The sequence below is a fragment of the Filicampus tigris genome, chromosome 4, assembly GCF_054856515.1.
Source record: "Filicampus tigris isolate MCC_2025a chromosome 4, RoL_Ftig_1.0, whole genome shotgun sequence".
In the NCBI taxonomy this organism is placed as follows: Eukaryota; Metazoa; Chordata; class Actinopteri; order Syngnathiformes; family Syngnathidae; genus Filicampus; species Filicampus tigris.
In genome coordinates, this window is record NC_141220.1 from 7,513,334 (window position 1) to 7,527,302 (window position 13,969).

The 13,969-nt window shown below is 43.2% G+C and overlaps 1 protein-coding gene across 11 annotated transcripts in view; it reads right to left on the bottom strand.

Annotated features, from left to right (window-relative positions):
- The window catches only part of ppfibp1b (PPFIA binding protein 1b), a 26,302-nt gene continuing 12,333 nt past the window's right edge, over window positions 1-13,969 (bottom strand). The window contains exons 8-28 of one of the 11 annotated variants that reach the window (XM_086028728.1): window positions 13,770-13,862; window positions 12,774-12,891; window positions 12,569-12,601; window positions 11,596-11,657; window positions 11,406-11,490; window positions 10,248-10,378; window positions 9,071-9,168; window positions 8,671-8,731; window positions 7,995-8,169; window positions 7,653-7,685; window positions 7,036-7,177; window positions 6,314-6,445; window positions 6,027-6,177; window positions 5,579-5,690; window positions 5,416-5,504; window positions 4,214-4,336; window positions 4,001-4,126; window positions 3,740-3,928; window positions 1,086-1,250; window positions 936-1,001; window positions 1-852 (exon numbers count right to left, since the gene is read on the bottom strand). In XM_086028728.1, the coding sequence (XP_085884854.1) occupies window positions 769-852; window positions 936-1,001; window positions 1,086-1,250; window positions 3,740-3,928; window positions 4,001-4,126; window positions 4,214-4,336; window positions 5,416-5,504; window positions 5,579-5,690; window positions 6,027-6,177; window positions 6,314-6,445; window positions 7,036-7,177; window positions 7,653-7,685; window positions 7,995-8,169; window positions 8,671-8,731; window positions 9,071-9,168; window positions 10,248-10,378; window positions 11,406-11,490; window positions 11,596-11,657; window positions 12,569-12,601; window positions 12,774-12,891; window positions 13,770-13,862 (2,268 nt within the window). In that variant the 3' untranslated portion in view covers window positions 1-768. Of the gene's footprint in view, window positions 853-935; window positions 1,251-3,739; window positions 3,929-4,000; window positions 4,337-5,415; window positions 5,505-5,578; window positions 5,691-6,026; window positions 6,178-6,313; window positions 6,446-7,035; window positions 7,178-7,652; window positions 7,686-7,994; window positions 8,170-8,670; window positions 8,732-9,070; window positions 9,169-10,247; window positions 10,379-11,405; window positions 11,491-11,595; window positions 11,658-12,568; window positions 12,602-12,773; window positions 12,892-13,769; window positions 13,863-13,969 lie in introns of all 11 variants that reach the window. The other 10 variants (XM_086028727.1, XM_086028723.1, XM_086028722.1 and 7 more) reach the window with 10 other exon arrangements.

A 13,969-nucleotide genomic window follows, 5' to 3' on the forward strand; every position in this document is an offset into this window, starting at 1 on the left:
TGTGATTTAAATTACTTTATTGATCTTTGAATTATAAATGGAATGAAGTTATCCATATTCTCTGTCAGGTCAGTGGGTGCATTAAATGATGACTACTGAATATGAAAGCTACTTTAAGCAGAAAAGGTCATGCGACAGATTTCTATGAACCAACGATGGAAGCAAGAACAAAAGTGAAAAAAAAATTGCAGCAACGCTTTATATTAATGTGCCAGCTCAATATGCATTAGGCTTGTACTGTTTCATATATTGGTGCAAATGCATGCAGTATATTATTGTTGAAATGTTCAGTGTAATATAAAATATACGACAACTTACTTTGAACTAGAAAGGTACTTTTTTTTGTAGAAAAGATAGCAGCTGTCATTTAGAAATATAACTTTATCTCCCGTTGTCAGTGAAGTTCATTTGTCACCTACTCTACACTAAGGAGGTCATATCAAAGATATGACATCTATAACGGCGTAGTGTCTTCTCCACTTTGAATTTGACAACAAACAAACAAAAAATGCCAGCACATAACTTAGTAGAAAATGTTTCCAGAAACCAGCTGGCAGGCAGTGGTGTTGTCCTTAATGTTCTCTCCCTTCTTTTGACAGCAAAGGAGACACAACTGAGCGACTAACACTAGCTTGATGAAGAAAGATGGCTCATCGTTGAATGGAACGCTAACAAACAACTACTGAGCAATGAGGGTGTGCGAGTGGAGTTTTTTGTTGTTGTTGTTTCTCATTCACATCAGGTCCAGGTCACGTGGTGCCGACAGTCTCATGCAGTGGAGTCGTCATCCGTCACGCTGGGGTTCGGGGAGTTCGAAATCTCCTTGAAGAATTCATCTTCTTTCAACATGCTCTGCACAAGTGCGGGAAATGGATCAGGTCATACAAATCTGAGTCTTATAAGAGTCCACTGTCAACAGTGTTGAGCGTTTGTACCGTCAGGTTCTGGATTCCCTCGGAGAAAGCGCCGATTTGTCTGACAGTGCCCTCGGAGTCGTCCATCTGTTTTACACAAAGCACAAATGTCAAATGCAAATGGACCAACCGGGCAGGTTCGTTTTTAAGACCCGAGTGGTCCAAGTTCACCTGGTCCAGCCTATCCAAGTCGTCCTCGTAGATCTGGAGCTCAAAGCCCTTTTGAAAACTTCGTCCCTTGGGCATCTCCACATCCATGGGACACACGTACTCCTCGTTCTCCTCCTGCCTTTTCTTCCTCAGACTGCCGAAGTTACCAAAGGACAGTTTCCTTGGCTGGTGCGAGAACCAAAATGGGGGACAATTTTAACAGCATCCTTCACATTTACACCGGACCTTCCAGACTTCAACAAACAACCTCCTACCCTCATATTTATTATTTATCTACGGGCAATTTAAAATTGTGTTTTTGGAACGTGAGAGGAAGCCAGAAACTTCAGACGACCTGCTAACCATTAGCCAGCGTGATGCCCATCATTCCATTCTTTTTAACTTTTCAGTGAATGTAACATATAGTTTATGATTTTAAACAAAGTGAATACTGGTTATCTTTGAAGAAAGAAGTGCCCAAATCCGGTCATTGAGAGCTCCTAGTCCTTTCCATCCAGTTTGACATGTTTCCCCCATCCAGCACACCTGATTCAAATGATCAGCTCATCAGCAAGATTGACAGAAGCCTGCTGATGATCCTGATCATTTGAATCAGGTGTGTTGGACGGCGAGAAACATCTGCAGTAGAACAGACTGTATGGGGGGTCGCGAGGACCGGACTTGGGCACCCCTGTTTTAACCCATTAAGGACGGCGGGAGCGCATAACCGTGTTTCGACCACTCCGGCCAGGAGCGCTGTTGCATCTTTCTACCTTTAAAGCCAGGAGAGAGGATACGTCTTTTTCTTTTTTTAACCCAATTCTCGGTCTCCCAGCCAATTTAATGTATCAGAATATACACGTGACGGCGTCTCGAGGCCAAGGAGGATGCTGTGGATTTTTTTCATGGCGGACGCCGTCGATCACGGGAGCTCTGAAATAAGTAACTGCAGTGATATAGACGACACGCTTTTGGACTTTGAACCAGTCGAACGTGATATTAGGTTAGGATATATGTTTGTAGGTAATGACGATATCGACGTCTTTGTAACAGAATAGAGGATGGTAATCACCAATCGATTTAAAAAAAACAACAACAAAAAAATAGTGCTTCCCTTGCACGGACACTTTATTTGTACATCTTCGATTGAAACAGTAAAGATGAATAAACTCGTGCCTGTGTGAAAGCCACATCTAAGATCTCAAATTCTTTTCGAATTATGTTTCTATCTGATACAGGGGTTGAGATATGAATTATTTTGCAGGTGTTGAATTTCTGGGAGAAGCTGAGGTTTAAGAGGGAGATTCTATAGTCGCCCTTAAGTTTTGGGGAGATGTTGAGCCAGGCGCTTTAGGCTTTAGTGGGTTAAGCCATTCAATTTTGTGAATGTGGTCACTGAGCAATTAACAGTCTTAATCCGACTGTGATGGAGATACGCTAACCACTCGATCACCATGCTGCCAATATTATATTATGCCATTTAGGAATTTGATTTTTTTCTTGTTTGATGGGTTGCCATGGTGTGGAAAATGTCCTAAAATGTGGGGGGAAATTATATGAGAAATTTTGGAAATATTAAAACTGTGACTAAAATTTGGTACTTTGGTTCATTTGACGAGCGCACTCAAGCTATTTCTTTGAGCAACAAAAAGTATGAATACTGAATTGACTAAACAGCTCCTCTGATTCAAGGGCAAGGTAGAATGTCTTAAACATGAATTGCAAACATGCGGTTGTTTTAAACAAGACTGTGCTACTCTTTCATTCGAAGATGTACAAATAAAGTGTTAGTGCAAGAGAAGCACAATTTTTAATTAAAAAAAAAAAAAATCAAGTGGTAATTACCATCGTCTATTCTGTTACAAAGACGTCAATATCGTCATTGCCTACAAACCATATCATATCACGCTCCGGCGATCGTCTGCGCTTCCGCCATTACACGACACTGTCATGTGTGATATTCTGATGCATTTCATTGGCTAAGAGACAGAGAATTGGATTTAAAAAAAAGAAAATGACGTAAACGCTCTCTCGGCTTTAGTGATCGAAACCCGGTTATGCGCGCCCGGCCTTAATTATCCAGGTGATCTTTAAACACAAAGTTGCCCAACAAGTACATCATATAGTGAGTCTTAAAGAAGAAGTCAACGCATACATTTTTTAAAAAGAATTTGTTCTATGCAAGCCCACTAGTTGAAACAGGGCATTCTGATAAATATTGCGTTTGTGGAATAGGTGTGAATCCACTCGTTTTTAGCCATCTCTGGGGGCGGCCATTTTGTCACTTCTGTCGACTGAAAATGACATCACAACTGCTCACAACGACTAATCACGGCTCAGATTCAGAAAACAAGTCAGCCGTGATTGGTCGTTGTGAGCAGTTGTGATGTCATTTTCAGTCAACAGGAGACAAAATGGCCGCCCCCAGAGATGGCTAAAAACGAGTGCACTCTGCTGCTTAACTTATATTCCACAAATGCAGAATTAATCAGAATGCCGCGTTTCAACTAGTGGGCCTGCTGTGAACATATTCTTGAAAAAAAAATATGTTTGGGTTGACTTTCCGCTGTAAGTAGCAGCAGTTGCCAACAAGTGGAGGAACTAATCCATCATCCATCAGAAGAAATGCTCAAATGGCCTGCCATATGAGTGCGGACATTCCAACGTGGCCCTACCTTGACTTTGGTGGTGGCAGTCAGCAGATTGTAGTCCGGGTTTTCCAGACACTCCTGTTTGAGCTGCTGCGCCTCTGAGCCAATGAGCAGGTTGAAATGTGTGGCCAGGTGGCGACGCAGCAGCGTCTTGTTGGGAGGGATGTTCAACAGCAGCGCCATGGTCTCCACGTTAAACCTTGGCTCCAGCACCTTGAAGACGCACAACGGTTCAAGTGATGCGCACCCACTCGTCCATTCTGACTTAACAGCACATCGACTCACCATCAAGCCTCCGTGCACGCCGCTGCCCCTCAGGTTGGGAGCGTATTCGGCCAGATCGGCGGAGCGCAGCCACTCCATGACCCTGTGGTTGGTCCACTGGGAAATCTCTGCAGGGGAAATATTGTTCTGTGGACGCAAGGAAGAGAGCGACTGAGTCGTCATGGAAATGTTGAGCAGTGGCATTTCACGAGCGCTGGGCACGCACGCACGCACCTCGTCAGACGGTCTGCGGCGCAAGCAGTTGGGCTCATAGCTGTTGAGTCGCAGCACTTGGATGGCTCTCTTGATACTGAGGTGGTGCAGGACGCTCCCCACCTTCATCGAAAGCAGATCATCCTAGGGAAGAGAGGCACGCCAATGACTAACAGGAAATGAGTCTCACAATATGATTAGAAAACAAAAAGCAGAGCAGAAGGAATATCTATGCCTGTGGGAATTGTTGGATGTTCTGTACAAAGTATGTGTTGCTGCTCCCCGTTTGTTAAAGTAGCACTTTTCGATGGTTATAATTACCATAACATCTATGTGCATTGCCGTTAGCCTATCTATGGCATTTCATGTTATACATTAATCAGAACCCTCGTTCGACAAAACTGTATGATTTAGTTGAACGTTTTGGTGTCTAACGGTCCCATGCTGTCAAACTTTCATTTTTTCCACTATTGTATGATTGCGTGGACCAAAACGAGTCAGTGACATGGTTTAAGTATGACGTCTACGCGGTCTGTCGAATGATTTTAATCAACAATAAAAGGCAAAAGGCTTGCAAAACGAGCGGATCAGATTTTGGCGTCGTAGTCATAATACAGGTATGGTTGCTGCGAGCCATTACCCTCAAAATAGCAGCATCTCCCGGCTATTGTTGCCACCCATTCAGTCCACACTAGTAGCCAGCTGAAACTTTCACCCTACAGTCTCAAAAACATGAGGAAAAAAAACTTGAACACAGGCTCTATTTTTCCCCTGAAAGCTGCCGTCATGATTGACATTTTGATGACGCACGTGGCCATGCGAGGCTCGGTGGCTTGCGTTGCCAAATAAGGTCTTTATCCCCCTACATATGAAGGCTCATTTACTGCGTGTTTAGCCAGGCTTTGCCCTGGAAGCATAACGAAACCTGGCACTCTTGAACAAAAATGAACTGTCGTTCAAAAACAGATCAACGACACCAAAGCGAATGCCTTCACAAAAAATTTCATCAGGCAGGAATGCACTTTATGTATTTCACACTCAACCCAAATGTGGACGAGTTCATTAGGCTTAGTTCATTGAACTTGGTTTCGTCAGTCCGTCATTTTCAAGACGAACCAAATTGGAATCATCAGTTGGTCAGTCCGTCAGTTCAGTTCATCAGAAGTCCGCAGTGACTTAAGCAGCGAGAAGACTATTCGCTGTCCACTGTCAAAAACACTCACCACAGTCATGTAGTGCAGCATGCGACCATCTACCCGTCCCTCATCAAACTGGGTCTTATACTGTGGCAGCCCGATGTCGTCCAGCCACCCTGAGAGCACGAGCAAAACAAATCAGTGACATTGAGATCTTCCGAGCATAGCCCAGAGGACAGCCGGTACTCACTGGTCACCCAGTTGTAGTCCAGCTTTCCCTTGTTGTCCTCTTCCTCCGAGCCAAAAGCCTGCAGAGCCAGCTGCAGCTTCTTCCGGTGGAGCGGCTGTTTGATGCCCAGCTCCTGAAAAACAAGTGTGCCATTTAAAGTGGTCGACTTTCAACTTTGAAGGTTTGCGGTTCCATCCCCAGCGCACCCAAAGTCCTGGCCAAGCACGAAGCAACCCCCTGTTGCGCCTACTGCATATCAATATGTGAACGAAGAGTTATATACAGGTATTTAATTTCTGTATTATTATCTTGGTTATAATCCGCCAAGGGAAAGACTTTTCCCCTAGTAAATCATTTTCAAGTTGTTAACAGTCTTCAAATATCCCACACAGGGGTATATTAACCGTTTCTATGGACTTGGACTATGGATTTGTTTTGCTCCTAGAACTTCTGTTCTACTCCATCTCACCCTCTCCAGGTCCTGTTGCGAAGCCTGCAGCAACGTCTGTCCAGAAGAGATCCACACACGTGCCATGTTTACGTAAAGACCAAGACCTTGATCTTGCAGCCATTCGCACACTTGGTCCTTCGACCAGCGTGCGAAGGGAGCATCCACGTCACTAACAAAAAAACAAAAACAAAAGCAGCTTGTGAGGGTAGACTGCGGACGCAGAGAAAGGCAAACAAAAGGATTTGTCAAGAGGCTTCAAAATAAGAACCCCCTATTGTGAGCGTGATTATGAACGGAACGCTTACTTGTTGACTCGCTGGAAATCACGAGACCAACCCAGTCTGGGTCCAGCTGTGGCTCGAACTCCCCCCCTCTTAAAATCTCCAACCGGCGCGTTGTCGTCCAAGTTGAATGTTGTGGACTGGCTTCTCTTAAGCCTTAAAGTAAGAGATGATTTGCATTTGAAACTTTTTGCCAGTATGAATGTAGGACAGAAGCGCTTAAAGGGGAAGTCAACGCAAACATGTTTCTTTTTTCCAGAATATGTTCTATGCCGGCCCACTAGTTGAAATACAGTTGAAATTTCGATTAATGTTGCGTTTGTGGAATAAAAGTTAAGCAGCAAAATGCACACACTTTTAGCCATCAGAGGGGACGGGACGGCCATTTTGTCACTCCTGTCGACTGAAGATGACATTAACGTTGCTCAGGGCTCAGATAACGCGGCTCACCCGTTTTTTGAAGCTGAACCATGATTGATCGTTGTCTGAGCCCTGAGCAACTTTAATGCCATCTTGGGTTGACAGAAGTGACAAAATGGCCGCCCCTTGAGCTACCTAAAAACGGGTGGATTTCTCATATTCCACAAACGCCATATTTATCAGAATGCCATTTTAGTTTAGACTTGCGAACCTGCATAGAACATATTCTGGAAACAAATATGTTTGGGTTGACTTTAAAGTTTTACGAAACTTCTTAGCCAAGGCCATAAGAATGTATGTCATAATAACAATAATAATCCACTCACTTGCCAAATAGTTTCTTAATTCCTTTAGACTTCTTCTTGCCCTCTGGGCTGGTGGGGAGTGTATGAGTGCTGTCACTGTTAGCCGAGCTCTGAGGCAGCCCGGCCAAATCCAGGTGATCGGTGCCTTGGTGTTCAGTCTCAGCTGTGCAGACAAATGCACACAGAACATTTTTGGCATGACGAGAATCCAAATGCACAACTGAACCAGAAAGCAGCCAGACGGCCAGGTGAGGACTCCTAGAGAGAGACGTGACTTTACATGCAGAATGGTGCATGCAGACTAAAACATCAAAGAAAGAATTGATGTTGTTTTTCTTCTTCAACTAAATGAGGCAGAGCGAAAAGGTTTGGTCGCGTGGTTGTTTCGGTTGGACACGCATTTGCGTTTGGGGAGGGCTTTGGAGCGAAAGAAAAGAAATGCATGCAGGCAACGCAGGCAAATCAGCATACACATCGCAACTGTTATGTTTCACAGCCAGGCAAACTGTGACTAATGACAAGAGTTTTTGCCGTTAGGACACTGCAGCTGCTGAAACATGAGCTGAGCGATGCGGTTGAGGACGGCTCGAGGAGGCTTCTTCACTCCTTCCCGGAATGACCAGCGGGCTATACTGTACCTAGCATAGGCGCGCTTGCACTGCGGCTGCGGTCTTCATGTGTCACATACGCACACAAAACATCGCAGGTACCCAACAGAAAGAAAAACAAGACAAACACAATTCATGATTGAAAAACCCAAAAGACTGAAGAGGAATTCATACTCAAATAAGAGTACACATACAGGGAACTTAGGGCACCACACAAACAGACTTGCACAATCAAAATAGAACCAAAGTTTGCAGCAAACAATGGCCCGCGTGCTTTATCCCATGGGAGTGTCCGAGTCCTGTTGCTATACAAAAGGTCCACAGTGGGCGGGAAAACTACAGTTCCAGTCCCCTTGCCACCTTTGCGCTTACCAAGATTCTGGGAGCTTCCAGTCTTCCTGCCTGCGCGCAGCTTGAAGAAGCCCTTCCCAAAAGATGAGCGGGCCTTTTTGGACCCAAAGCTGTCGTCCTCGGTGGCGATGAGCGAGGCTGCGGGGGAACTCAATGGCGGCTTCTCGGCCGTTTGAATGATGTCTTCACGTGTGTTCTAGGGCAACGCGCACACACAGAACGCGGTGTGTATCAATGTCAGAGCAAACTGGTCTGCAACAGTCCAATGTGCTGAAGTAGTATGCTTAAAATGGATGACTTCCGAGATAATGCAGATGGATAACTAAAAAACATACCGCACAGATGAGAAATATTAGAATTGAGAATTGGGGAAATGATAAATAAAGGGGACATGGATTTATGATGGAATATAACAGTGGTGCTGTAACCTCAATGAGTACGGGAGTCAGTCAGGTGCTAATGCAGAAGTAATGTCAAATTTACAGTCAATACTTGTGTGAAAGCCATAAATATGAAATAATCAAATGAATACCAGTTAAGTGTCGCAGGAAATGGTTGTGCCGTCTTATGTATTCTTACTTCACCGTGCAAAATACTAAATTGCACGCCATTCGGAATGTCAAAATGTCGTATGTTGGGAGCACAGAAAACAGAGGACCCCTGTAAACTGTTATTTTTTCAGTGGAGTATGTCTTACCTTCTCATTTTTGCTCCTTTCTACAAGTTCATGGCTGACAGACTGGCTTGTATCTTGGCCGCTGGAATGACGGTCAGATCAGAGTTTAGAACAGATTAAGTGTGGCACTAAATAAAGCAGGGTTGGGTTATAACTTGAGTTTTGCGAGGTCCTCTACAAATTTTGGTGTAGACGGACGAACACACCCAGTACATGGAAAAAAAAGCAATGGCCTGCCTCACAACCCCCCCCCCCCACCACCCCAAATATTTTGACCACAAATAAAAAGACACAAACAGATAGATTTTGTGTTTCTCAGGAAAACCAGGTGCCCTTCATTGGACCTGAGCACCTTTTGCTCCCTCAAAACTCTAAACTAAATTTCACTTTTGTGAGGGAAAATATCTTTTTAATGTTTTACCCATCTACATCTGTAGCTGCAGACTCTATGACTTGGTCAGGATCAGAAGGGCTGGATGAGGGTGAACCATCCTCGCACAGCCCATTGAGGATCTCCAGCTGCACAGAAGATAAAGACAACGTAAACAGAAGGCACACACACAAAAACGCATAACCATAAATAGTGTAAACCAGCTGTGCTAACTTCCTTGAAAGGAGTCGAGCATTAAGGGGCATATTCTCCCATTGGCACTTAAAGAGGAAGTCAACCCAAAGATATTTTTTTCAAGAATTTTAAAGTGAAAGTTAAGCAGTAAAATGCACTTGTTTTTAGCCAACTCTGAGGGCGGCCATTTTGTTTTCTGTCGACTGAAAATGACATCACAACTGCTCACAACGACCAATCACGGCATACCTTTTTTCTGAATCAGAGCCGTGATTGGTCGTTGTGAGCAGTTGTGATGTCATTTTCAGTCGACAGAAAACAAAATGGCCGCCCTCAGAGATGACTAAAAACGAGTGCATTTTGCTGCTTAACACTTATTCCACAAAAGTAATATTTATCAGAATGCTGTGTTTCAACTACTGGGCCTGCTGGGCACATAATCTTGAAAAAAAAAAAACATTTGCGTTGACTTCTTCTTTAAGTCAATTCCATACGTGCCTTTTTTACGCACATTGAAGATGCGGCGATTCTCCTTTTCTAGGCTTCTGACACACCCACCATGTGTAACCTTGAAATATTTGCGCAACCACTTAAGAGTTGTGATTCGGTAAAGTCAGAGAGTGGAACTAATTTCGGGATCGTGGAGTTTTCATGATACATTTCATAGAGATCCATTTTGAAAATATGGCAGGCTTTGATTGTGAAATTAACTTGCATCGTGGATCCGGAAGTTATAGCTAGTGACGTGTGCGCGACACATCTACAGGATACTTTGAAGAGCGTGTGATTTTGCGTTCATCTTTTAATAAATCCAATACAAGCAATTTGATCTGAATACCATGCTCATAACGGAATGCTTAGGGACTGAGTGCGTTGCGCATCAAATACCTCCCAAAAAAAATCTACAACGCCCGCCTTATCAATACGCTAACTGTAGAAGAAATTATTCTGTTAATTGGACGTCAACATGTGAATGTAAAAGTGTGAAGTGTGTGTGACAGTGTCTTACATTTGTCACATTGTGCTAACAAACCTCATCGGCGTTCTTCCTTTGCTCTTTACCATCCGTAGGTTCATTTGTGTCTGCAGACAAATGGTTTGACAACAAGCATGAAGCGGAACCATCAGCATGAGATGTTACATGCACATTACCATTAGGATACTCTGTAAAACAATGAAAACAAGTACATTGACATAAGGCTGGATGAGTCATCAAAATGTAATCGTGATTTCGATTTGATCCTCTCTCAATCTTTAAATTGTTTCAGTTGATGAAAAACGATGAATGCGGTGCATTCACAAGTTTCCAACGTTTTGAACATATGATGAATGCACCATGATTCTTGCGTAGCAAGTCTGTCGTGTATGTGATTCTGCTGACCCTGAGCGTGCTTTAAGCTGTTTAATGACACCCCAGTTGGAATTTACTGTAAAATTAAACACACAACAAAAATAATTACTTTGTGCACACAATGTATATTTAAATACAAAACATGTTTCGTTTTTAAAAAATCGCTAGCGCTAATGCCGAATGCTCAATGCGATACTTGCTCAAATGCTAACGGGAAATTAGCATCAACTTCGGGGGCGGTATTTCTTCAAATAATGAATATTCACAAACAAATGCTGTTAAAAAACCCACACACAAAGGTAAAATAACACTACTCAAAGGCACAAATTCTTCCCAATCTGTGAAACACAAGTTACTGTATATTAATGAAGATGATACAAATGATAGATTTGAGTAGGTGACTTTTAGAAGTTGTATTTAAATACTATTTCAATCACAATCAAAAATAATCATGATTGTTTTTTCCAGAATCATCCAGCCCAACACTGAGAAGACCAAACGACATCACAGAATAATGTGCTATTCAGTGATGAGAACTCCATCATACACTATTGAGCATACCACTAAACATACCACAACTAATCAATGTAACGCAGGATGATGTTACATGTGCAGTAAGTAACTTCTGAACTGAGTTGTATAAAGCTAAAAAGTGTGCAACAATAACACACAATGCGTTTCCAAAGGTTTGATGCAAATACATAACCATAAAACCTATAATACATTTTTGTTGGCACTAGAGGTTCAATTAACCTGAATGTAAACATTTCTTTTAGCACCTGTTTCTTTATTTTTCAGACATTGTAAGAAGTTATCAATTAAAAGATATATATATCCAACCTTTTTTCCCTTGCACTGACATCACCATGTCTTGAACTTTCTTGTATCTCATTAATGATTGCTTTAGCTCCTCGATTTTATGGTCCTGCAAACAACACCGTTTGTTGAATCAATTAAAGTATAAATGAGATGATGTATACATTCAGTAAATAAAGGCAAATGAAGGCATTTGACGGCAACTACTGTATACCTTCTGTTCATTGGCCTCCATCAACGATTCAACTGCTTTCTTCATTCTCTGTACTTCCACATCTAGTGAGTAACAACAGTTATTGTTAGACACGTGAAAGTCAGCAGTTTCGGGATGGGAAATCAGATCCAAGAGGGTGCAATTATACGACTTCAAAATCTACAGAAAAAAATTGACCTCATCAGTGATTTTTTTTAAATTATTATTATTAATTTTTTTATTATCATTATTATTATTATTATTTAAGTATACACACCAGGTTTGAAATAGAATATTTTTAGGATGCACCTGCACATCTGCATACTGTAGGCATTTCAAAGTTATGTTAAAGACATGAAAAAGCATCAGTTAAAACAAAGGCCAATCAGCGGATCAATTCCAATGATTGTTTTCTTCATGCGATTAAATGGCATCTTCAGTGGCAGATGAGTTCTAGTGTTCAATGAATACATGACATATCGGTGACAGGAAAGGCACAAATATGAACATTCAAACAATGTCACACACCACTGAACACGACAGCAACATTGGTTAGCAGGACACACACTGGTCACTGGTGTGAGCAAGAAGTGTTGAGGGGAGTTACAGGCGAGTGGGGGTGGGGGTGGGTCTTCGGGGCTACAGGGGTGGAAGGGAGAGGGATGAGCGAACAGCCTGAAAGGTTGCAAACACATTTCATTCCTCATTGCTGTCAAAAACGCAAAGCAAACAGGCCGCGTCGCTTGACCGGCTTATATGTAAAAAACACACGGTTCTGGACTTGAGGATGAGGTTGCTTTGGTTCGGTTTGGGTCCTTAGAAGCTGTATAAAAACAACAGCGTTTATCGGCGTTGTGATGTTCTCAGGGCACATGTTAGCGCTCTGATGGGCAAATACAGTAATGGACAAGCAGAGTTCACATGGCTCATGCTCGTTCATGCAAACAGAGGTTGAGATGGGTGCAACAATGAACAGAAGCATAAACCCTCTTACGTTTTTCTTTCAGCCTCTTTCTAAGAGTTTCATCTGGATGAGAGAATAAAGGGGGAACAAAATGGGGAAAACAAAACAGAGTCTGCAGTCAGTCGTGACTTCTATCAAAGAGGGCCCCGTTGCCTTGGCGATTCAACGACCTTGTAACCGCTGAAAAGTTAACGTCATGCGAGCTCACACACACCGACTGAACCAGGTTTCCCACCTCTCTCGGTAGGATCCGCACTGTTTGACGCCATGGCTTTCAAGCCCGTCTCATCCTGCAGTCCGCCCTTCTCTCCGTCTTTGCCCTCCAGCTGCCTTCTCATTATGACGAGCTCCTCCTGTCAAACGCAGGACACGCGTGATGACTTCCCAAAGACGCGAGGATACCCCGCCTAACTTCACACAGCACAAAAAGGTTCACAGACGCTGATGTGGCCAACAGGCAAGCAGACCACACCTGGGGTGCGGCTCTCTACGTTATTTGCAAACCTCTTTGCTCCTTTATGCTTCGGCCGCGACCCGGTAAACATTTTTATGCCACCGTATTATTGAGGATCTCAACTGTCTTAAATGCGCTGCGAGGACTGAGGAGGCTCCACAGAGATACTTTAACTGTGAACGTACAAATATGTTCTTTGTGGGAGTCTTTGAGCTCTTTGCCAATGACATTTAAAAATACATCAGCTGGACCCGTGACACGCGTAATTTTTAACTGATGACATTGAGGCCAGAACGTCTCATTACGACAAACATTTCTGCCTCCTCGCCCCTGGGATGATTTGCTCAACTTTGTTGATGGAATCTCTGGGAGGACGGACGGGTTTATGACCTCACAGAAGCTTGCAAATAAGAAAAAGAGAGTCACCCCTGCTCTGAAGGTAACGTGGACGGAATGGGTGCAGTCAGCACTGAAAAAAAGACAAGAACAATACAGCACACACCAATGGCACAAATATTAGGAGTAGGAAGCAGGCATGAAAAGAAATAAAGCAAAGGAGGTTAAGCTTTCCTTAATTGGTTTGGGGAATCTTGAGTTCTAGTAGTACTCGCTGTTCATTTGGTTAAAAGGGTTAAAACAAAGCTTATGAAAAGGTCTGCAAGGCAACTGAAACTGTTTGGCATCCTTAAAAAAAAACTGAGGTGGAGCTGAAGGAAGGGAGAGGCCAAACCGATAATCATACAGCAGACACAACAGTGATCCCGTGAAAAGGCCAACCTTCAGAGCCTGCAGTTTGTGCTCCTTCCTCTGTTTCTCATACTGCATCTGGCCCATTTTGATTTTCTGGCTAGAAAGCTTGGCCATTAAAGACTAGGAGCCAGGGAGGAAGAACCAAGACAATGAGAGAAAATGTGCAAGAAGGTAAAGGCAAAAGAGGTACAAACAGTGGTATTAGGACGCACACCTCAAATCGGAGC